The sequence below is a fragment of the Ceratosolen solmsi genome, unplaced genomic scaffold, assembly GCF_000503995.2.
Source record: "Ceratosolen solmsi marchali unplaced genomic scaffold, CerSol_1.0 scaffold10, whole genome shotgun sequence".
In the NCBI taxonomy this organism is placed as follows: Eukaryota; Metazoa; Arthropoda; class Insecta; order Hymenoptera; family Agaonidae; genus Ceratosolen; species Ceratosolen solmsi.
The window spans coordinates 15562638-15588882 of NW_011948412.1; the positions used below are offsets into that span (position 1 = coordinate 15562638).

At 27.0% G+C, this 26245-nt stretch overlaps 2 protein-coding genes across 2 annotated transcripts in view; one reads left to right on the plus strand and one right to left on the minus strand.

The window, feature by feature from the left end:
• The first annotated feature begins 592 nt into the window (after positions 1 to 592).
• Hem (Nck associated protein 1 Hem) lies at positions 593 to 4658 on the plus strand. Its single transcript, XM_011497638.1, has 2 exons — positions 593 to 2297; positions 2441 to 4658. The coding sequence occupies exons 1-2, from the start codon at positions 1026 to 1028 to the stop codon at positions 4535 to 4537; spliced, it is 3369 nt and encodes a 1122-aa protein (XP_011495940.1). The 5' UTR covers positions 593 to 1025; the 3' UTR covers positions 4538 to 4658.
• A 9272-nt stretch (positions 4659 to 13930) lies between these two features.
• Positions 13931 to 26245, minus strand: part of kuz (zinc-dependent metalloprotease kuz) — a 67398-nt gene continuing 55083 nt past the window's right edge. The window contains exons 5-14 of the mRNA XM_011503397.1: positions 23718 to 23864; positions 23181 to 23329; positions 20573 to 20807; positions 19167 to 19519; positions 17791 to 17968; positions 16943 to 17293; positions 16590 to 16754; positions 16428 to 16452; positions 16275 to 16385; positions 13931 to 14487 (exon numbers count right to left, since the gene is read on the minus strand). Of these exons, the coding sequence (XP_011501699.1) occupies positions 14282 to 14487; positions 16275 to 16385; positions 16428 to 16452; positions 16590 to 16754; positions 16943 to 17293; positions 17791 to 17968; positions 19167 to 19519; positions 20573 to 20807; positions 23181 to 23329; positions 23718 to 23864 (1920 nt within the window). The 3' untranslated portion in view covers positions 13931 to 14281. The remainder of the gene's footprint in view (positions 14488 to 16274; positions 16386 to 16427; positions 16453 to 16589; positions 16755 to 16942; positions 17294 to 17790; positions 17969 to 19166; positions 19520 to 20572; positions 20808 to 23180; positions 23330 to 23717; positions 23865 to 26245) is intronic.

Genomic DNA, 26245 nt, shown 5'->3' on the forward strand with positions numbered 1-26245 from the left:
AATAATTATGTTTCGTTATCATGTTATATTTTACTATTCACGTAGCTGACTATTTACATAGCGTATTATTTATATTTTTTTTTGTATCTTTCAAATCTATTAATGCATTAGTGATTAATGCATTATTAATGAACTAGTGAAACTAATTACTGTAATAAAATGATGTAAAATAGATATAGCTATTCCTTTTCTTTTTAATCGTATTTTTTTCAATTATATTTTTCTTACATTAGAAATGTGCATTAGAATAGTGTTCATAAATAATGATTTATTCATAAGATCCGTACACGCTAGATAAAAGGAGTTGGATACGAGAGAATGGAAATGAGAAAGAGCTAGTGCAAAGAGAGGGGGGGGGGTAATAGTATGAGTAAATGGAGAATAAGCGTGGGGAAAGGAAGGAAACAGACTGACGTAGAAATAAAAATAGTGGTAAATACTTGGAAACTCGACGAGTAGTGTAAAAATTGTGATTGCGAGAAATGATTACAATTTATTATATATATATATATATAATGTAACATGTATATACATACATGTATGTATATATATATGTATATATATATTTATTCGTCTAAAAATAAAATGTATGATTTAATTTAATAATATACCATAGAACATGAAGTGTATGTTTAAAAGTTCTATGCTTGTACGTAATGTGTACAGTGTACACTCCTAACCTAAATTGACTTTGAACCGTAGATTTCTTGAAACATTAACTATACGCCAGATTCTCAATGTTTCTTTAATACTAAAAATGTGAGCGAGTGTCAAAAGATTCATACAGTAATTGGTATATAAGTTCAGTTCATGATTTTTCCTTCACTATTTGCAGGGATATTGTACCGAGACGTTCGGACAGGAAACAACATATTAGATTTGGAGGGGGTGGGGTCATATCGTTAAATGCAATAGTGTAAAATTGTACAAGACATCAAGCTAATAATATTATGAGCTTGTAAGAAATTAATGAGGACTCGAGTGCATTATCGAGTAAAGAAAGGTGCGCTATTAAAATATAAGTCATGGCGCGACCTATAAGTCCTAGCCAACAGAAATTGGCTGAGAAACTGATGATTCTTAATGACAGAGGTATTGGCATGCTAACTCGCATTTATAACATTAAAAAAGCATGTGGCGATGCAAAATCTAAACCTGGTTTTCTGTCGGATAAAACACTTGAATCGTCTATAAAAACTATAGTTAGAAAATTTCCAAACATTGATATTAAAAGCCTGCAAACAATCACAAATCTACGTAATGAAATCATCAAGTCACTTTCACTGTATTATTATACATTTGTTGACTTGCTTGATTTCAAGGATAATGTTTGCGAACTTCTAACAACAATCGATGCTTGTGGAGTATATATGGACATCACAGTAAATTTTGATTTAACAAAGGGCTACTTAGATTTAGTTGTTATTTATGTAAGTTTAATGATTCTTCTATCCAGAGTTGAAGATCGTAAGGCTGTTCTTGGACTGTTTAACGCAGCCCATGAAATGGTACATAGTCAATCAGATCCTAGTTTTCCTCGTCTTGGTCAAATGATTATGGATTACGATGTACCGTTAAAAAAACTTTCTGAAGAATTTGTACCTCACGCGAAACTTTTGAAGAATGCTTTGATTTCTTTATGGCCTATATATCCTGGTAGAAATTCGTCGGCTGATACTTGGAGAACCGATCAAAAATTAAGTTTGGTCGGTAGTCCGGGTCAAATTTTGAAAGCAGCAGCAACGGATACTATGTCTTGTGAAACATTAAGTTTGGACAGAATCGAAAGGTGGATCATTTTAGGATTCACGCTTTGTCATAATGTTCTTAATCAAGAACAACCGAGTAAACTATGGACCACAGCTTTAGAATCTGGCTGGGTTTTGGCACTTTTTAGAGATGAGGTTATATACATACATCAATATGTACAATCATATTTTGAAAATATTAAAGGATACGGAAAACGTGTATCAGAAGTCAAAGAATGTTATAATCAAGCTGTACAAAAAGCAGGATACAAGCATAGAGAAAGAAGAAAATTCTTAAGAACAGCATTAAAAGAATTAGGTTTAATTTTAACAGATCAACCAGGACTTCTTGGTCCTAAGGTACTTCTTGTACTGATGGGATTATCTCATGCTAGAGATGAAGTGTTATGGCTTTTAAGGCATGGAGATAATCCTCCAAATCAAGGAAAAGGTAAAGGAAGAGGTGGCGAAGATTTAGTTGATAGACAGCTACCGGAATTATTATTTCATTGTGAAGAACTTAGAGCTTTAGTGAGAAAGTATTCCCAGGTCAGAATAAATACATATTTATTAAATAATTATACCAAATTGATTAAATAGTAGATAAAGTACCTTTCTAGATGTATAAGTATGTGATATATATACTATTAATGCTTATTTGATAATGTTTTATAATTCATCTTTTATTTTAGGTTTTACAGCGATATTACGTTCAGTTTTTATCAGGCTTTGATGCACCAGCAATGCATCAAATAATTCAGAATCTTCCAATTTGTCCAGAAGAAGAAGGTGCAATATTAAGTGATATATGTTCAACTATAGCAAATTTAACGGTTAAGCAAGTAGAAGACAATGAATTATTTGATTTTCGACCATTCAGACTCGATTGGTTTCGATTACAAGCATATTTATCAATTGCTAAAAGTAGTATGAAATTAGCGGATAATAGAGAATTAGCATCTTTCATGGATACAACTGTTTTTCATACAAAAATGGTTGATAGTCTTGATGACGTTTTGGTGGAAACGTCGGATTTATCTATTTTTTGTTTTTATAGTAAAATTTTTGAAGATCAATTTCATATGTGCCTGGAATTTCCAGCTCAAAATCGTTATATCGTCGCTTTTCCACTTATTTGCAGTCACTTTCAAAGTTGCACACATGAATTATGTCCTGAAGAGCGACACCATATACGAGAGCGAAGCTTATCAGTAGTAAATATGTTTCTTGATGAAATGGCTAGAGAAGCCAAAAATATTATCACTACAATTTGCGACAAACAATGCAGTATGAGTGACAAATTACTGCCAAAACACTGTGCTGCATTAATTTCACAAGTCGTTAACAGAAAGAAAAAAGATAAAAATAAAAAGAATCTCTTGGAAATACGTAAACCAGGATTTGAGAGTTACAGAAAAACTAGAGAAGAATTAACAACAATGGATAAGCTACATATGGCTCTCACAGAATTATGTTATGCCATAAATTATTGTCCTACAATTAATGTTTGGGAATATACATTTGCACCTAGAGAATATTTACATCAACACCTTGAGACTCGATTTGCTCGATCTCTTGTTGGCATGGTAATGTTTGATGCTGACACTAATGTTATTGCTAAACCATCCGAATTGTTTGTCAGTGTTAGAGCATATATGAATGTACTGCAAACTGTGGAAAACTACGTACACATAGATATTACTAGAGTTTTTAATAATGCACTTCTCCAGCAAACCCAAGCTTTGGACAGTCACGGGGAAAAAACTATAGCTGCATTATATACGCAGTGGTATTCAGAAGTTTTATTAAGACGTGTTAGTGCTGGTAATATATGTTACTCTCCTAATCAAAGATCCTTTGTTAGTTTGTCAGTTGAGGGATCTATTCCTTTTAATGCTGAAGAATTCTCTGATATAAATGAACTTAGAGCACTCGCTGAACTTATTGGACCATACGGCATGAAGATGCTAAATGAAACACTTATGTGGCACATATCAAGTCAAGTACAGGAGTTAAAGAAACTCGTTGCTAGTAACAAGGATATTCTTATCTCTCTCAGGACGAATTTCGACAAACCTGAAGTGATGAAAGAGCAATTTAAGAAACTGCAACATGTAGATAATGTTCTTCAACGAGTTACGATTATCGGTGTCATTTTAAGTTTTCGACAATTGGCGCAAAGCGCCCTAGTTGATGTATTAGAGGAGAGAATACCATTTTTGCTAAGCTCCATTTTGGACTTTAGACACCATCTTCCAGCTGGAGATCCAATGCGAGTTGTTTCAGAAATGACATCGGCAGCTGGTCTGACTTGCAAGGTTGACCCGACCTTAACTACAGCACTCAAGAGCCAGAAAGCTGAAGTTGATGAAGATGAGCACATTTTAGTCTGCCTCCTCATGGTATTCGTGGCAGTTTCTATTCCAAAACTGGCTCGCAATGAAAATTCCTTTTATAGAGCTTCTCTCGAAGGTCACTCTAATAATATTCACTGTATGGCTACTGCAATTAATAATGTATTCGGTGCTCTTTTCACCAGCTGTGGACAAAATGATATAGAGGACAGAATGAAGGAATTCTTGGCCCTGGCGTCCTCCAGTTTGCTTAGACTTGGCCAGGAAGCTGACAAAGAAGCAATTCGAAACAGAGAATCAGTCTATCTATTGCTTGATCAAATTGTACAAGAGTCTCCATTTCTTACAATGGATTTACTTGAAAGCTGCTTCCCCTATGCTCTTATTCGTAATGCCTATCATGATGTCTATAAACTAGAGCATACCCAACCTTAGTTAGAAAATATTATGAATGCTGTGGTTATAATTCATTGTTGTGAAATTGGTATGTTTTCAAAGAATAAGTTGATTTTAGTCTTAATGGAGACGAACAAGTACCTATGTGTATGAAGCCAAACATAAAAATTTCATTAGTAATAATCATTTCAGTATTTAGCATCATTATTATCATGAGCCATCAACGTAATCTCATCTTCATTTTTTAATATAACATAAAGGCACCTTCTAATGTAGTATTTGTATTACAATTTACTTATGCACTCTTGTAAATGTACTATATAACTATTTTAGAATAGTTTATGAAATAAAAATTTAATAAAAATTTATAATTTTATTAGGCTAATAATCATTATTGTTATGTATAACGTTGTAGTTTATTTTAGTGTTTGATTTCTTATTCTTGTTTATTAAATCTCATGTCAAGCATAAACATTAAACATTTTAAGTATACTAAAACAATTTTTCATTACAAAAATATGAAGTTTGCTTTTAATTTAATTATGATTAATATTGATTATAAGAAAAAACTGCATTTTATAAAGAAGTTTAATTTTAATGTCATTGATTACATATGTAACATAACTTAATTTATAATTATTGGTCTACGTGTACTAAACAATTCTACTTTTGATTTTATAATTATATATATATATATATTATGACGAAGATTTATATTTCATTTTCGATTTACATTTATTTTACAAGCTTAATGGGTGAAATTCTACTCAAATATTGTACTTAAAATTTTAATTAGAACAAAGAATTATTAATTGGACACTAAATTGAATAAATTTTTTTTATAAATAATATTAAACATTTCTCAGATGCTTTCAATACATAAGTATAAAAAGTATGATATTAAATATATATTACTTTAGTTATATTTTTATTACAAAATAAAGTAATTTTAATAAATTTTTAACTAAATTATTAAAGTTTGTAAATTAATATACAATAAATTAATAAAAAATCTAATGTATAAAAAAAAATTAAATAATATGTAACGGAATATTCAAAAACAATAAACCGAATTGTTATTCAGAAAAAAAACAAAATAAACAATTGAAATTAAGCACGTACACAGTATACTTTACATAATTCAATAAAAATAATATATTTAAATCTACCTATTATATACTTCCTACCAATTTTTATTAGTATTTTATTGTCATTGTTATTATTATAATTTATGTCAGAAATTAAGATGTCTATTATTTTATCAATATAATATCACACCTTTACTGACTATGTTAGTTGTGGAAACATTATATTAATTTATATAATTTAAAAAACATCAGAAATGTGGCATTGCGAAAGCAATTTAGTTTCTCTACATTTTTACTTTGCTTTAATACAATGCTTGTTTTTAACAAGTATGAATGTATTACTTCATTAAAACCCAATTCTAATCTATTTCATTTTCAAAAACAAGACTAAAATCATTTGCCGATTATGTCGAGTCAATATTCAATTTTTTACAATTAATATGATATCAAGACTATGCATCAATATATTTAACTTTACAAAATAAGTAATTAAACGTTAAAGATTTATAAATTTTGTTTGAATAGTAATTGTATAATTTTTCTTTTCTTAACATACAATACGGCACCAGTTATATGTATATGCTACATATCAAAAATATCGATTAAGATGTAAGAGGAAACAATACAATATATATACTGTCTACAAGTTAAAATAGAATTTTATTATTTTGTGTTATTGGACTTGTGACTTAATATCAATTGAAACATTCGAAAATCCACAAAATTATTGACAATTTTATTAAATAGGTTAAAACTACTAACAAAATATTAATAATAGATAAGATTACACATGTTTATATTTGAAATATTCTGTATTATTAAAAAAAATTATATTTATAATATGTCTTTATTTCAATGTTAATAAAAAACCAAATCGTTTTGGTATATCCTACACAAATCGATAAACGCTCATTGAAATACTTACCTTATTCTACCACAAAAACTTAATATGCATAATGCAATTAATTTAGTTAAATCTGAGTATCCATCTGCTTATCTTATCAGTTTTAGGCTCAATTTCATACTCACTATGTATATATATATATATATAATATCAATGTGTTACCCTTTTCGTAATGGACAACTTAGTATTTAATTTATATTATTTAGTAATTAATATTCACAATTCCAATTTACAATACTTATTAAATTATAGTTTTATCAAATTATAATTATACAAAAACGATAATTTATATATAATACCTATAATATGAACAATCCAGTAAATTTATTAAATTGTGATATAAGTTTATTTTTAATTACGAAAATTCATAATTAAATTCATTATATTTTAATCAATATCTATTAAACTTTGACCATTGTTTAAACTAATGGCATTTATACTTATAACAACAAATTGTGTCCTTTAATATTATATAAAATATCATTATAAATACAAAAATTTATCTAAAGGATTTTTAATATTACTTTTGAATTCATAAAAGCAGTATCTAGATTATAAACAACATAATACAAATAAGCAAATACATTGCAATCAAATTTGGGAATTAAATACACATGATAAAGTTTCGAAGAAAAAATAATAATATAATTATTATTATAGATATGTTGGTAAATGAAAAGTTTAAGAAAATATATTTTAAACAAAATTATTTAAATGTAAAATGTATGCTTTATTTAATTTTTTACAATGTTTTTTAATCATATTAACGTAACACAAGAGATATTCACAATCATATTTCATTTATAATATTCGTAATACACGCCCCACGTTCTAAACACGTTATTTTCGGAAAAAGGGAAAAGTAGTCCGACGCTACACTCAGGCAATTGGTCAGTGTGTTATATTTTGTATAATTATTATTGTAGGTACGTGAAAATTATACGACAAAATTATTTATTATTCGCATTTATCATTTATCATATAAAACACAAATATCTACTTTTATTATAAAAAAAAAAATAAAGGCTATCTGGTACATTATAATATCCAAGTAATTTTATTTGAAAATTCTGAATTTTAATGATAAAAGAAAATATCGAAGCTTAAGAAACATCGCAATTTAATCGTAATGACAAATCCAAAATATAAAATAAAATGTGGAAATATACCGATAAGTCACGATGTTTTTTTGGATTGATAGAAAAAATATAATATTTTTAATTCTTTTTTGTTTCTCCTCATTGTTATCTCGCTTTTCTCTTCTCTGATAATATATACAACTGATAGAGTAGTGCATCTCATTACAGAAAGTATGCAACCTTAATGTGAGGATTGCTTTACAAATTAGTTACTCTTACGCTTTTTATATTCCACCTTTTATTGAATTACAATGTAATCCTCACTTTAAGATTACAAAGATAAAACTTAAACACATTTATTATAGGTCAAGGGGATTTCTTATCATTTTTTAAATCCGCACGCATACACAAGCAATTGTATCACTTTTAAAAGAGACTCCTGCCTTGGTTCGGATTTATTTAATAAATTTTCACCTTTTCTTTCTTTTAGTAAAATTGCAATTTTAGTAGTTTTCTTTCCTTTAGTAAAATTGCAATATTAGTTGTTTTCTTTCCTTTAGTAAAATTGCAAAATTAAATCAAAATAAAAGGTTAATTTAATTTGAAGGAAACTAAACACAAATAATCAGTTCTTTTATTACATATTTAATATATATGAAAATTTTTAAATTGTCATTCATATCTGATACATAAATTAATTTGAAAATAGATTGTAGTATAATCGATAGTTGCCATATTGCAAATTTGATTTTAAAACATTTTGTATACGGATTGTTTTATGTTACATCTCGGTTAACAACCGTTATTGCCATAATTTTTAATAAAATGGTATTTTACAATATTTAACATCGGCGAAATAAATATTAATAATGACAAAAGAGTAAAAGAATATTTACAGTTAAAATTTTAGATGAATAATTTATGTTTTCATAAATTTTTGACACTTTACAACTACAAAAATTAACTAAAATTTTAATTCATTATTATGTACGAAGGAAATTAAATAGAATCCCTCTCATTCTTATAACAGAAAAGTTTCAAATTTTTATCTTATCTTTTAATTATGCTATGCTTTAAAAGTTATAAGAGTAATATATCCGTTTGTTATGAAGGTATAAAAGAATTTTTTATGATAATTGATAAACATTTTTATGTGTTATTATTAAATTTAATGTTTGTCATGAAAGTATGCATAACCAAATACTGTAATTTTCACGTATTTAATTTTTCGGCAATAAATAATCCATTGCAAATTATTTATTATCATTAATCCAAATTATATTAAATAATTTTTAAATATTTAAAATAATTGATATATATGGAGAAAATACAAATTATTTATATAATATTTTAAAACTTTAATAAATTTAAATTTAACAAATATATTAATGAAAATTTAATAATTTTAGAATTTAATCAATACTTAGCCATAAAAGTCTGATTTGTAAATTTTTCATTTCGAGTATTTATATTGAATGTTATATTGATGACATTTTGTTGAAAGATTATTTTTTATGGTAAAATTACGAAAATACATATATTTTTTTTGGTTAGTTTTGGAATGATACGAATCATTAAAATTAAAAAATGAACTGATTATTTGAGAAATTGTTCCTAATAATATCGCATAAAATGGGGCAATTGTTTAATATCTATAGAGCATTTGTTTCATAGTTTGAAAATTTTTTATACTGTAATTGTTGCAAAATATTATTATACACAATCCATGGCAGTTACTTTAATAATTGGAAGCTGTTTATCTCTTTCGTTTTATTTTTCCGATAAAAATGTTCTATTATTTGGCAGTGTTTCTTACAGAAACGATCAAATTATATCCAATTTCTTCACTCGAAAAGCATTAGAGTTAAAGTATACTTTTTTTTTTATAATTCGAAGTTTAAAATTTCTTTGCTAAAGTTACTTAACTACCTCGACTGATGATCGAACGTTCAAGCGTAACACTGAAAGAGTCGTCATGTTTTTATTTGGCATTTAATCATTGACGACTGAATCGAACTGTTATGGAAGTAGTAAATTAAAATTTCGAGAAACATGCCACATGCTCTAACATTGTTTCATCTTTATGTGAAAATGAATAGATTCTCACTAATGTATTATAACGCTTATGAAATCGATCGCACGAACATTTTAAATAAACGATTTAAATTTTACGATTGTAGAATGTTCAATCTTATTTGTGTGCATATTTATTTAATCATTCACTCTGCACACAAAATACAGAATAATACAGTCGCTATTGTACAGATCTGATATAAAAACAAATGTTTTTATTTATTTTTTTTTTTGTTCTTATTCGCTTTTCTATTTTTTGTAGTTTTAATATTATCATTTTTAATGTAAATATACGTACACATACACGAACGTGAAAAATCGTATGCGCGTACAGATATTTATTAATTTATTTATATATTTATGTACTTATAATATATAATATCAATCTATATACAAAGGTATAGACAATCTGCTCTTTTTCCTGCTTTCTCACCTCTGTGTCTTTTTGTTCAATTATAATCCCTATAACTTTACATTATCCCATTCTCGCTTAAAATTGCGCACAAACTTTCTCACATTGCCTAGAAATCACATTGCGCCATCATTAATATTGTACATTTCCGTGAGTCGTAAAAATCCTTTCGGCTTTTCTCACGATTTGTTTCAATTTACTTTCCTATCTTGCAATTATTGTTGCTCTTCTTATCTATTCTTCGCCTCTTTTTTGGCTCTGATGTATATTATTGAGAGTTCGAATTTCGATCGATCGAGTATGTTCCAAGTCGCCAAAGAGAAAATCAATGCAATTTGTCACAGAGATGCTTCTTTCGAGAACGCTTATCAAGTCAATTAAAAATTACTATTATATTCGAATATATATCGAAGGTTTTTTTCACGAAAGAAATTGTGAAAAGTGTACCGTTGTATTAACATGTAAGAGATTGATTAATTAAGGAAAAAAAATTGTTTTTTCACACTGAATAAACCAACATATGTATTTTTTAGATTAAAACTAGACTTTAGTGAAATTTTATTTGATCGATCTTCATAAGATAAAGTTTAATCTTCATAGTAATACTTATATTTTAAATCTTTAACCTTAACTAAAAGTTCTTAGAATATATATATAATATTTTTGCTTCTTACTCAGAATTTAACATCTAATATTATTGTGAATTTTTAAAGTTACTTGCAAAATATCTTTATTAATTGTAATATTATTGATTAGAAGTTCCTCGAGTCGAAAATTTCAACAAGTAAAGTGTATTTGACATAAATACTTAACAATGTATTTATAAAAATGTATCTAAAAGCATTAATATCTAAAAGCATTCACCGACTTGCTATTTCATATACTACACCGAAAAATAATTTCACTAGAGTCTGTCTTTAAATTATATCTAACTGAATTAAAATTCTAACATTATTTTTTGTTCATAAGTAATTATATATTTAACGATTAAGCATCTTAAAATGCTAACAATATTAACACGTATTTTGTTAATATCTAATTATATATGAACAATATCATTTATGGAAATTCTTACATCATTGAATTTTCCAAGAATTCTTCTGATTTTCCTTTACATATTTCAGATATTAGATTTATTAAAAAAAATGAATTTCTATTACTTAAGGCATATTATAAAACTTATTTTGCGTCGATCAATTAAAATAAAATAATTTAGTAAAACGAACCTGTAATGTCAGATATTTAGTCCACTTTTTACATAATTATTAATTTTTTCATCACATATTATATTATTTTATTTATCTTTAAGATTTCATGAGTTACCATCAAGATAAATAAAAATATTCAACTGAAATTAGTATTTGAAAATCACTGGATGTAAGAATTAAAAATATTTGTAAAAAAGAGTACGTTTCGTTTCTCATTTGATCAGCCTTAAAATTGTAATTTTATAATGCTGTTTTTTACATTGCACAGATCATCTAAATGCGTGAGATTACTTTCTAGTGCATTAGAAGTCGATCGAAAGCCCTCTCATTTATTACAAATAATAAAGTCTACTTTATCTATATACACACACGCGCGCGCGCACGCGCGCGTACACACACACACGCATACATGCGCAAGTTTTTCACACGGATACACACTATGGCGCTTATGCTCAAAGAACACGCCCACACACACACACACACACAGTTATGTATATGCATATAGATATGTATAACTTACAAATATCGCCACATACGTGATGAATTATTAGCAATATTTAACTAAATATAATCCTGATTTATATTGCTAATTTATCGACAATAGTGACAAAAAACCATTAAATATAATCATAAGTCAAATTTTTATATCACTATTAATTTGCTTTGCGGCTTTATTTTTAATTGTCGTGTCTATTACCTTCTCTTAGTCAGCCCAAATTTAACTTTACAAGTATCTTTAAATTGTTAAAAAATTATATCGTAAGAAGTAATTACACATATTTTTTTAAATATTATTTTATAATGGTACAGAGATCAAGAAAATGACCTGGATAGTTTGGTAATGTTGCTACATCTTTGCTTTGGCAGATTACAAAGACAAACACTTATAAAAATACTACGCATCCAAAAAGATAAAATCATTAAAATACATCAAAAGGAAAATCAATTCAGTCATATTCAAGTAATTACCTGAGATCTTTGTGTAAAAATTGACTGAAATTGTATATTGACCTGGAAAATCTTATTATTTATTGTTTAAAAATAATCCGCTATACTAAGAAACTTAATAAAGGTAAAAAAAATATTGTGCGTGTACATTTTCTCATACGAAGAAAAAAGAAATTAATTGAAATCTGCCAATAAGCAAGACTCGTGAATTTTGACCATGAAGGAGGTCAAGGAAATATCTATACTACATATATATTTTATCGCTTATTAAACGGAACATATTCATTCGATTAGTCCTTCAAGCCAGCTTGGATCAATCTTATTTTGTCCCTTTGAAATATAGCTTACGCATTATAAATATAAATTATAAACATCGATAGATTTTATTTAGATATTTTATCATTTTAAGCTTATAATATTTTTAATATTGATAACACATTTGCTGTTGTATTTATATAAAAATATAAGCACAGTATTCTTAAATTAACTATATGACGGGTTTAATATAAATATTGTTACATATATTCTTTATAAGTATTTGTATAATATTTTAGTATAATTAATTTTTTTAGGTTTTATTGTACAGTATTTAAATGTTTTTAAAAATGCAGTTAATAAGTAATAATAAGAGATACAAGAAATTCATTATACAGAATATTATCAAATTAATAAAATAAAAAGTTTTATTAATAGTCTTTCAATAGACATAAATTATTTACTCATATATTGTAATATTTTTAAAATAGATCATAAATTTATAAATAATATGTATTATTTGACATATTTTTCAGCGTATTGACGATAATTTATGTGTTTTTAAACATTTGCACTCAAGAATTGTTATACAGGTTAAATTATTACATACTACATTTATTAGAATAGTAAAAAAATTTTAATAAACAAAATTTAACTAATTTACGTTTACTTATTGTATAAGTTGCAATTAACAAGTTCATATTGAATGCCTCATATTGTAGAACAAGTTTAACAAGTGAAATGAAGTAGTAGTTCTTAAAAAATTATTAGTAATACAATAATAAAAGGATTTAAAGAACTTGTTCTTCGTCATGGTTGACCATACACTATGATCAAGGATAATGAAAGCCTATTTATAAAACAAGAATTGGGACGAATATTTTTCAGAATCAGTGTGTATTTATAACACAACTAAGTTCTCATTAGATAGATTAGCATTAACTATAACACAGAGTGTTCATAATCCTTAGAAAAGGTACTAATTTTTTTTGACAATTTGTTACAGTGAATAATAAAGAAAATCAATTAATTTTTAAAGTATCAAATATGATTCAATTTATTGCCATATATTAAAAATCTTCTAATTAATCATTTTTCTCAATTGTTTATATTCACTATCGGTGCCATTAAGAAAAATCCTCATTAGATAATGGAACTGCCAGAAAGTAAAAATTTTTTTTTTGTTTAATTTAGTCATATAAATAACATGAATAAAATCCAGCTTTCATTTGATAAGTAAATAATCGTAAGTATTGGCGAATATATATATATATAAGATAATATCGTAAAATTACAAATGACTAATTTACCCTTGTACATTAAGGATATAAAATGGATTTTCTATTTTTTGAAATGTTAGAGCGCATGCTAAATGCGTATGGGAATTTATAAAAAAAATATAACATTGTTCATAATAGCATGTACTTTATACAGATGAAAAAAGGATGAAAAGAAAGAAGCACTATTTGTGTACTGTTAAAATTTGTTTAGAGAGCCTTGTTTTTAATAGCATATAAAAGCCTCATAAATGCGAGAAATACTAATTTCAAGGACTTTTTAAGTAAGACTAAAGTCTAATTTTGTAAATTAGTAATAAATACTCTACTGGCATGAAGAACCACTCGAATGAAAAGCCAAAGGCGAGCTCTCTTCGTAACTCGTTGAAAAGTATATGTTACATTATCAACATCTGATTTAGTTAACGTTCTCAGTTCTCGAGAAACTGTATTATTGGTATTATTGGTATTGGTACTGTTGCTGCTGTTGCAACTCACGCGGGAAACTAAGCTCCTGCAACCAGTTACTGGTAAGTTTGTCAGACCTTGTGATGCCTCATCTCATAGGCTGAGCTTCGGCCACCTCCGCCGGTGTTCGAGTAGGCACCAGCGTACAACTCGGGGTGATGGTTATGAGGGGTGCTGCCACGAGGGTAGCCTCCTGGACCTCCTGATGATGATGATGATGAGCAAGCTGATGTGTTGGGCCCGACTGGCGCACTAGCTGTGGGAACCGAGCGATATCCTGTTTAAATTTCACACAAATTCATGATATCGCCAATCCCTTGTATGAACGCCTGTTTACATTCATACACTGTAATTGCTTTTTATATTTATCAATACTTATCTTCGTTTTGCCTCTGCTTCCTTTCTTCGTCAATAAATAGGTCGATTTACTAACTATTATTTATTTGTGGTAAAAAAAATTTTTAAAACTATTTATTGAGTTGAAGACAAAAGAGCATTATTGTACTTAATTGGAAGAAAAAGTAATTATAAAACGGCTTTCACATCAATTACCAATATTGTAATAATATAATGTAGATTTCAGCATTAAGTCAATTTTTTATTATTATTAATAAATTATTAATCATTGAATCATTTTTCAAGTTAAAATTGTTTGAACAAAATTGATCTTATTAGTAGAAAATAGTACTCGTTGCATTAAAGGTGTTTCATGAGTTATCTTTGAATTTCAAAAACATAATTAAGTGGGTGAAAGAATTTTAAATACAAAAATGTAAAAGCATTTACAGTGTAGTAATAATTATATTGACGTTTAAAATATATAAAAGCATGCACTAATTACATTTTTCATACCTTATCGAAAAAGATGATAAAATATATGATCGTATTGTGTAATATCAATAATATATTAAGAATATACTCTCTAAAATTAATAGATTAACATTAAACAAAATAATTAATATTAATAATGAATAACTAATATATTAATTTAGCTAGTTTAAATAAATTTTGAATTAATTTTCTTCACATTCATTATGTAAGTATCGCCTCAAGCTAAAACATATTGTATTATAGTACTTTCTATTATAAATTGATAAATTCATTACATACATATAATCACAATGAAACATATCCTTCGACATCCTTTTCTTTTCTATAAGCTTATACTTTATTGGTACATAAAAAAATGTATTAGTTAATTAGTAATTAGTAATTAAATAAAAGTAAACTACAATTCAACAAGAGATTGATGATATTTATATAGCTACAGATATTATATATAATCATGCGCTTTCGATTTTATTTTTGTCCATGATCTACTTATGCAGATATCATATTAACAATAATAATAATAAAAGTTAACATATAATTAGAGCAATTAATTAAATTACATTTAGTTCTTATAGTTTTTAAAATATCATTAAAAAGATCGATACAATATAACAAATATAAAAGCATGCATTACAGAAGCAGATGATAAATAAAATGTTGTTATATGATAAAGGTTAAAGAACGAAATAAGAAAGAAATTTAAGTGGTTGCTCCTCTATTTTGAGAGTATAGAAATTAGTAAGCTCCAGCTCACCTCTGCAGCTCATATAATGATAGTGTCAGGTGAGGTGATTCACGTGTCAATCAATGCGAGGAGAGTGCGATCAGGAAGAATACATAAATGTAGTTGCAATTCTCACAATGAGAGAAAATAATATGGAAAACAGCTTATAACCGATACGAGTTTATATGTCTTATAATAAATTGATAGTTAAAAATTTGTCAATAAATGAAATTTATCAAATTCCCTTACACATTTTAGGGCGGCACTTGCATAAATACTTTAAAGTAACTTTTCGCGTGCTTAGAATATCACAAAGTCAACTGAATTGAAATAATTTTATATTCTACGAGTTAAGTAAATATTATTAAATAGTCATTGCATAAATTATTTTAATATTGATAAGTAATAATTCCATTTAATAAAAAGAAAAAACTCGGTCGATTAATAAAGCTGCTTTATTGCTGTAAACCAACATAGGAAGATCTTACCCAAGATGAATAACAACATACCTTTGGGATAATATTGAGCTCCTCGTGTTTCAGTGTAGCCATGAGATTGACCTCGGGTCCCGTGTCCACCATGACCTCCAGCTTGCCTAGGCGGCACACTCCTAGCACCCCCACCCCCCCCCCCACCTCCTCCTCCTCCTCCTCCTCCTCCACCACCACCACCGCTATGTGGATGTCGCTAAACCAAGTATTTAAAACTCCAATATTATAAATTTGTTATTTCTTTTTATGAATTTCTTCATATTCATAATATGAATAAGGTAATTACAAAACTTTATGAAATTTTCAAATATGAAAAAAAAACTATTTCATTACCATTCTTCGTAGTGTATTCATTGGCCTTCTTAAAGTATCACTAATGTGTCTGGCTGGTGGCTTTTTAGGATTACTCGATGGAGTATGAACGGCGCAACATTTGATAAATAAACCCATGAAGATAATGAAGGCTATACCCATTAGTAATACAGCCCACCAATACTCCTAAAAAATATAATCAATATTTACAATTTAAAAAAAGATCTTAATAGCGAAGTTCATGCGGAGCTAATTTCATTTTGAAATAAATATAGTGATTTTGCATTATACTAAGGAATTTTCGCTTATACTGAAATTGTGAAAAAAATTAATATTAATAATGGACATTCAATATATTTAGGAAAACAATTTACCGTGATCCACTGGGCGACGGTGACGAGGGTATCCTCATTGAAGAGCATGTTTTTAAGCCTGGCTAGTGGACCCTCAGCATCGACAGCTCGACACTTGAGGAATACATCACAATACCCTTGAAAATTATCGCATGGTGAACCTGGCCGTAGGCTAATCCCGCCTTTGGCCAAGTTGACGAGGTGGGCAAATTCACTGGTACTGCGACATGTCGAAGCATCTGTACCATTTTGGCAAGCTAACTCACATAGCTTGCGCTTGTCGATGTTTGGTATTATGCTACTTGTTAAGAAACACTCGGTCAAGTTCCATTCCAAACAAATCGATCCAGTACACTCGCCATTAATGCATAACTGAAAATCGATCGTTTCATTATTAAATTTTATCAACATGTTTTACGTAATCTAACAAACCATTTATTAAACCTTATCAATTATCATTTGCAACTATCCTGCGATCAATTATCATCACTATGAAATAGCAATATTTCGTAATGCATGTAATGTTTAAATACTATAAAATAAACTAATTCTTAAAACACTTTTAGACAATGTAATATTTTTATTACTCGATAATAAAGCATAAAAATGTGTGATATTGGAGCTATACTGATGAAACTACAAAACTATATTGAACATTTTAATTTGATTATTTTTATTAATTTTTAAGATAAACAAAATAAATGTTAATGTTAGTGCAATAGCCAGTCTCTATTAAGTGTGTCGTTGTCATGTCAATTTTTATAACAAAAAAATGAAGTTTTCAATATTTATACTTTCGATGATTCATTAAATTTTTATTTTCATTAAAATAATTCAAGAACAAGTAGGTTGGAATATTTGATCCTTACCTGAGTTCCCTCGTTGCATCTAGTTTTGTTAGCTTTGGGCACTGGAGGCGGACACTCAGAGCTTCGTCCGTTACAAATAGAACTGTAGCTACAGTCTGACTCTGCTTTGCACTGAACGTTTTGCGATAATGACACAAATGTGCAGTGTTCACTTGAGCAGCAAGGCCCTTGACTCGGACTAGGTAGAAAGAAAAATAATTGATGATACTATAATGAAGTAATGGGAAAAGGCGTTGTGTTCCTCATTACTAAAATTCGCTTTTAATCCATTGACTTTACGCGTATTTTAGTGTATAATAAGGTAAAAGAATTTGAACATTTTTATTATAGCCTGTGGTTAAATAAATACAGACTTGGTTATTTTAAGAATGATGTATACTTACATGTATAATTTACACAAATTTTGTAATAATAATCGACATTTAGGTAGGCTAAGACACAAGGATATCTACGTATAATGTCCAATTTTAGAATATTTTTTTTACAGTGAAATATTCGATAAGATTTATAAATAAAGATGTTTATAAAAATTTCCCAATCGGCAACAATGTAACATGTACTGATTAAATTTAAAAACGACCCGGCATTAGTTTATGAAATTTCAATAACGTATTAAAAGGTAAATAAATCATTTAAACTGTTAATAATTTTTTTGTAAAGCAATATTTCTATAAATAAAATGAAAAGTAAATTTAAGTAATCTTATACCATAAGTCGTGTATGTCATAATTGTTTGATAAACTGATTAAAAAAAACTTTTATATCGAAAAGATTGTTATACTTTAGATAATCATTATCGTCACTTGATCTTTTCAATAAAGTAGCGATGATCATTTGAATAAAACAGCTTAGTGCACTGTTTCACAAAACAATGTTCACAAGCAAAAACACTAAATATTGCTGAAGACAATAGTTTAAATAATGTATATAATTAATTATCAAATATTATATAGATTATAATTGTTTTGAATCATTTTTCTACTTTCATAGAAATATTTATTATAAAACAGTAATCATGATTGTTCTATTGTAACAGTAAAAGAGAATTCCAAAATTGTATTTATCTTTGAGTGACGATACTTTTTAAATGAATTAAAATATTTTTTGTCATTTTGCTCGCTGCCACACTAATATCTATGTATGGAATTTTTTTTGCGTAAAAAACAAACTCAGTTCTACTTCGATTAGCAATCGGTCACGTTATAATATAACAGAAATGATTGGTAATGTAGTTGTTATCAGCAAGTTACAACAAATTAAAAAATATTTATGTAATCACTAATTTCCTTAATGCTGCATAACACTTGTTACCAACTGTTCAATACCAAGATCGTGGCGTACAGTAAGGAAGAGTAAAATCCAAAAGAAATACAAACCTGCACTGAGCGCCGTGCTTTCTCCTGCAACCCTTGGCTGTATCATTGTTGATCCTCTCGAGGGGCGACAGCTGCCGCGGGTAGCAGCACTTGTCGACACACTCGTCGTCATCGTACCCACAGTCGCACTCCTCCCCAGCTTCGACAATCTTGTTGCCGCAAAAGGCTCCGAGCGAAGCGTTGAAGCAATTGCGCTTCTTATTGTCGACAATTGCATCAAGAACATTGCTGATATTACCGATGCTGCACTTAGAGAATTTGCTATTGTTCGGTCGGTCGCCAGACGTCGCCGAGGCGAACATTATGTAGTTTCCTTTGATGCCGCCGGGCTTACAGTCCGTCGGAAAATCGTGCTATTGATTAACAGAATTATATTGAAATATAGATCTCTAAGAATGAGCTTAAAAGATTTCAATTTCTTCAGAACCTTCATTAAATTTATATAAATATTTAGTATAAAATATCTATCTTAAATATTTTAATTTTAATCTAATTACAACTAATTTACTAAATCCCGTTTTTTTTATTCGTAAAGAATTGATGAAAAATTTGAAGAAAAAAATTACTGTTGATAAAATATCTGTCATTTTATTACTTTTCAATATCTTTGATTATAATTTTTATAGAATATTAAACTAATTCCAAATATTCTCTTATTTCTGTAATGCGCGTTAATTAAAATATTCTTTTCTATAAAGATTTTCATTTATCTTATACGAAATTGCATCGTTTAAGTTTATTATATGGAAATTCATAAAAATACTGTCATATTAAATAGAATTTTATGTGCAGATGTAACACGAACGTGATCAAACGTAGCTTATGAATAAGTTGCTTGAAATATCAATCCTTAGTAAAAATTTATATAATATAAAAGAGTAAAAAAGTAATATCATATTTTCGAAATTATTATATCTTTTTGATAGTATTAAATTAAGTATTCAAGTAAGATTATACTAACAATCATATTCTACAGTAGTTTAAAAAATCTCTAATTATCAATTTTTATTATAATCTGTATGCATTCAAATAGATTTAATCAAAGAAAGATAAAATCGAGGAATTATGAAAAATTCAAATATATATCTTTTAGAACTATATTTAAAGAAACAATACCATCATAATATTATTTTAATTAGTATTTAAATTTAGTCAATAGTCAAGCTAATTTAATGATCGAATTTAATAAAAGTTGCTTTAACTTTTACTTAATGCGTATGTTTATACTTTTTAACATAACAGTCTTCATCTTATCAATATTTATAATTATTTTGTGAAGTGCTTAATAATTGTAAAGATTTTATCTCTGGGAATAGAGAACGAATCAAGGATCGGCTTTGCAAAGGTCATAATTTTTATAAACAATATGCATGATTTTGTCAATACTACAGGCTTTGCTTACATACCGGTGAACCGAAGTTGTGGCCTATCTCATGAGCAAGAGTGAGCTGTGAGACTTTGGGGGGCACTCGGCTGTTGTAGTTGACGAATGTAATGATACCAGTGTTGAGGGAGCGTTTTGTTGACTGGTACATACCGGCCACTGTTTCCGTATAAGTCTTGTATCTCTCACAAATGCCGCCAGAGGCGCCGGAAGCTGAAGCCACCCATGCTAAGCCCAACGTACCTCCAGTGAAGTCTCTGCAATGAATGATTTACCGTTATACTGGTACCGCGTGAGTAATTTTTCAACTCTTGCTAGGACCTCTAAATTGCATGCATGGGTGAACCCAATGTGGTGGGATTTTTTTTTCGAGATAATACTGTATTGCGTACTACGCTAATAATTATACTTGCCACATAATAAATTTCCGCCTTCGACTACGGATATTTTCACTGAAAAAGTTTATTTAGCTAATTTTACTTAATGCCAGTAATATTTTTATATTTCATTATTCTATAAAATACATTAGCTACAAATAGAATTTTCATGCGCAGTAGTGATCAGCATATGGTGAAAAGTTACAAACAAGTAATAGACTTAATAATTTAGTTTGAAAGGTACGGTAGAAATACATCAATTTCATTGGTCACCCTCTCGCATATTATATTGTACAAATCTTAGACGAGCAGTAGAAACTGGCGAATTTTTTATTAAGTAATAAAAAATTCATCATAAAATATACACTACGCCTGTATTTAAACCGAAGATTATTTATTATGCTTTATTCATTCTTATTAACTATTATAATTTATTTGACTGTTATGTAATTTAATTTTTTCTTAATAATAAGAACTTGTGATTTCTTTTTTTTTTTTTTTTAAATTTTATTACTGCATAGATAACTGGGAGAAAACTCTTAATATTTTCTTTTCTTAAATGTAATTGAGCAATCTGATCTTAGGGATTGGAATTCGTAGAGAATATAGAAAATTATATTCTGAAAATGAAATTCCTTGCAAGAAGATGCCATATCAGCATTGAAATTGCGTAAACAGATCCTTGAAAGACCTTTATGAAAACTAATGTTATTATATCTTCTTTTTTCATTATATCTTTGATTCAAGCGTAAGTCAGCCCATTGATTATTGGTAGTGGATACGTATAATAAAAAATTATTTATGTTACTGCAACGGTATTAATTTTTATGAATTAAAAATTTTTTATAATTGATTTATAATAAATTTATATATTATAAATATAATTTGTGATAATTTGTATTATTTAATAATTTAATTAGTAATCATCTTACTTTCAAATTTTTTTAATGATTAAAAATTAATATTCTTAAATACATTATTTATTTGTCTCTAGCCTGGTTATAATTAAATTTATTTTGCATATATTTATTATATAACAATATATTTTATAGAGAAATAAATCGAATAAAACTATTCTTAATAGACACATGATATTATGTAATATCAATATAATTTTAAGAAAATGAAATAAAAGAAACCATAAGATTTGATGGTATCGATATATTACTAATTTTTATAGATTAAAATAAATAACAATAAAAAATGTCCTAAATTTCTATATATTGTTAAACTGTTTAATGCACATTAGTCAACCAATTTAATAACGAAGAACTATAACATTATAATATACATATGTATGTATGCTTATGTATATAATAAAATATTTATGGAAATTTTCATAAATATTATACATAAGAACTCATCCAATTAAAAATATTTTAGAGAAAAAAGATATAGAAGCTTTAATTTCTGTACAAAAATCGATGGATACTTGTATTTGTGCGTACAGTTCAACTGTACTCAATTGCTCAATGCCATAAACTATTAGAATCATATTAAAATTTAATTAAAATAATATTGCAATTTAAACGTTTTACAAGTATTATATTAAAGCTAAAAATTCAGATTAAGTAAACTATATATAATCAATGTGAAATTAGTTATTCGTATTATACTGTATATCAATATTTGAACATAATTAAATTGTTATAATTCTTCTTTTTTTTTGTTAATAATACTTATTTGGCTAATAATAATAATTGTATTAATTATACATTTTATTCTAAATTATGCTATGTTATATTTTTAATTTAAGAACGCCATCTGAAATATTAATTTATCTATATATAATAAATACCATTTAGAAAATATTTATTTTCATAAAGTTTCATGCAGTTTACTTTATACCGATACCTTTAAATTCAATCGATCAGCTTCACATTAGATTTTATCTCTTTAACAAATTAAATCTGGGTTTTTCATAATTTTATTCGTAAGTTAATTGTAGAAAAATAATATAAAAAAAATAATGAATTTTATTCTTATTTGAAATAGCGATTTTCAATGCAGAAATTAAACTAGTGTCTTCGTTTAATACATTATTTAAATAAATCGAAGAATAATACGTAAAATAATGTGTTAATAAATATAAGAGATGTTAATAAATAATAAGTAGGTCGTCATTTTCGTCATAGATAAATTTGATCAAAGATGTAAAATATTTTACAGAAATTCAAAAAGATTTCGTCATCTGCGTTAAAAAATTCAATAATTTTTACTAAATAATTAATTGAAGAGGAGTGTAAAACAAACCTATAGGTAAATACATAAGCTAAGCAAAAGTCTTCGTGATTGCCCAACGAGTGGAGATTTAAAAAGTTACTGACGTCGATGTCTTCCCTGCAAAACGGATTTTGATCCTGGTAACTGTGGGGTTGTCCGCATGCGCTGTCATCATCGATCTGTTCATAACAAAATGTAGATACATTTATATTTAAATTGCTTTTATTTTGCTAATTATAATAAATACCATTAATGTATAATCATAAATATGTATATATATAAAAAAAAAACAAAATATAAATATTGATAAAATTATTACGAATTACAAGATTGTTAATCTTATTAAAATAAATATTAGTTTTTTATCAAAAGCAAATCGACATTTAAAATGGTTTTATTGCAAACATTTAAAGTTTAAGTCTTCCTTCATTTAAACTTTTAGTTGGTTTATTCAGTCTACTTCATTGTTCCTTTCATTAAAGTATATGTTTAGGATTACGAGACCAGAAGAAGGTTTAAGGGATAGGAAATATTTTTATATGGACAATATAATAATTGAGGTTGCACCTTTATCCTTTGAACTTCGAATTTAATGTCCCTATGCTCGATCTTGCCATCGAATTTTGTGTCCCTGTAGATGTAATTAACGGCAGTAACGTGATGGGCGATCAGCGACAGTATTTCTTCTCGTGTTTTGTCTTCATCATGATTCAGCTATGCCAACCGAAAAGAAAATGAGAAGCGAAATATAAAATATTAGTAGTGTATTTTATTGGCAATGAATATGTTATTTATTATAAACTAATTATAATTATTATACTAATTAATATTTAATTAAATTAAATATTATAATACATTATATATATATATATATATATATATATAATATATATATATAATATAATATAATATTATAATTAAATTAAACTAATTATAATATTAATTGAATTATATAAAAATAGTTTTATTCGAGATACTTATTCCTATTAATGCTGCTACGTAGCAAATTGTTATTACGCGAACGTATTATCTTTTCAATTATGTTTTTCAGTTAATTATTTTATATATATATATATATATTTACCTTTAAGATTCATGAAATAGTTGTGTAATTAGACACTCATAAACTAATTAAATTGTAATGGAAATTTATACCCTACTTATACCCTGTATATATTATAACTGTCCTTTATTATATATTATATATTATAACTACGGGTATTTACAAAAATTATTTTTTTCTTCAAATTAAGTATATAGTTGTTATTATATATTGTTATTAATGTTTAGTTAGTTTTAATTAAAATAATGCATGGAAAATAAAGCGATAAGCTCATATAATAAGTGAAAGAATATAATGTTAAAAAATAGAGAAAAACTGTTCATAAAATAAATTCTAGCTTATGCAAGGGATTCAATAAAAAATTAAAACGTACGTTTTTCCAAAAGAAAACTAAGTATATTTGTTAATATACTAATTTATAAACAAATAAACCAGAGAATACCAATTGTCATTGAATTCAAATTGTTTTCTATATTACTTTTTGGTAAAATTAAATCAAGTCATTAGTTATATCAATTGCTAATGCCATACCAAAATCGAACCAATTGATATGAAAAATAGTTGAAATAACTATGTCATGAAATTTTGTGAAATATTTTGATTTTATTTCTATTTGAAAAAAATTTATAATATGAAAAATAGATGAAATATTAATAATTTATAACAAAATTTAATTATCTAATATTTAATAATAAAGAAAAAAATAAAAAATAAATAAAGAAATTATAAATGAAAGTAGACTCGAGCTTTCAATATGCAAAATTATACTTTTCGTTATGTGCTTCAGTGAATTCGGCAACGAAGCTTTTCTCTACATTCATCTTTTTTATGCTTTGGTCAGCGTCTGACTAACAGATATTCACTACTTCCTTTTTTAAATAGACTTTAAAAATGACCGTGTCACGGACTCATATATGCAAAAGACAGTGTTATTTTTCTGTTTTCACTCTTTCTTTAGATTCTAAAAAGGCATGAAGAAGGGAACAAGAATGAAAGTTAAAAGTTTGAATCGTTATAACTTGCGGCAAAGCATACATACTACCGAACGTACGTGAAATCCCGTGGAAGCTGAAAAGCGAACTGAAAGCTTTTGCGTTTTATCATTTATTTTACCATTTTTGTGCGTCTTTTATCTTTAATTTGGCTCAAATTATGTCATAAGTCATGACCATACGATGGACAAAAGTTATTTTACTAATTGTTATTTTTGTGCTCCTCTTTTCCACTTTTATTTCTTTATTTAAAATTGGCATGACAGAATTCAGATAAGACCTTAATGGAATGGAAAACAAGCATGAAGTGGAATAAAGCCTCTTGATAACTGACCGTAAAGTCGCGCAAACGGTGGCTACGAAATGAGATCATTCTTTATTTATATCACCTCCGCTTTTTTTTTTTAATGAGTTATATATTTATGAGACTTATTCGAAATTTACAGTTTCTTTCACGAATAGGTTACAATTGAGACAATTACATTAGACATATACATACATATACATCCACAAATACACGTCAATAAATAAATAATATATATATAATTAATAACTTTCAATGTCTTCTGTTTATTTTGTATATAGGTTCCTAATAAAAACTATTTCTTTTGTTTTGAAATTTCATTATTAAAATTAATTAAATTCTTACAAAATGATTACCGAAGACATAACATAATAGAATTACTTGTCCTTTAATTGCTAAATTAAAATAGCAATATATTATAAAATAATATTTTATCTTATTCAACAATCTTTTTTAGTTCAAGTTAATGAGAAAATGAAATATAATAAATTTCAAATTATTCAAGAGTAAAATTAATAATACGACGATACAAATAATAACGAACTATATATGTATACAATCATTTAAAATTATTTTGCACATTATTACAATATTTTATACAATTTTACAAATTTATAAGTTAAGATTCAATTGAATATTTATGACTTGAAAATACAAACACTTAATTCTGTAATTTAAAATTTTCATATTTTACTTGTTACTAATATACATATGAATGTTTTGTTATTTTGATATA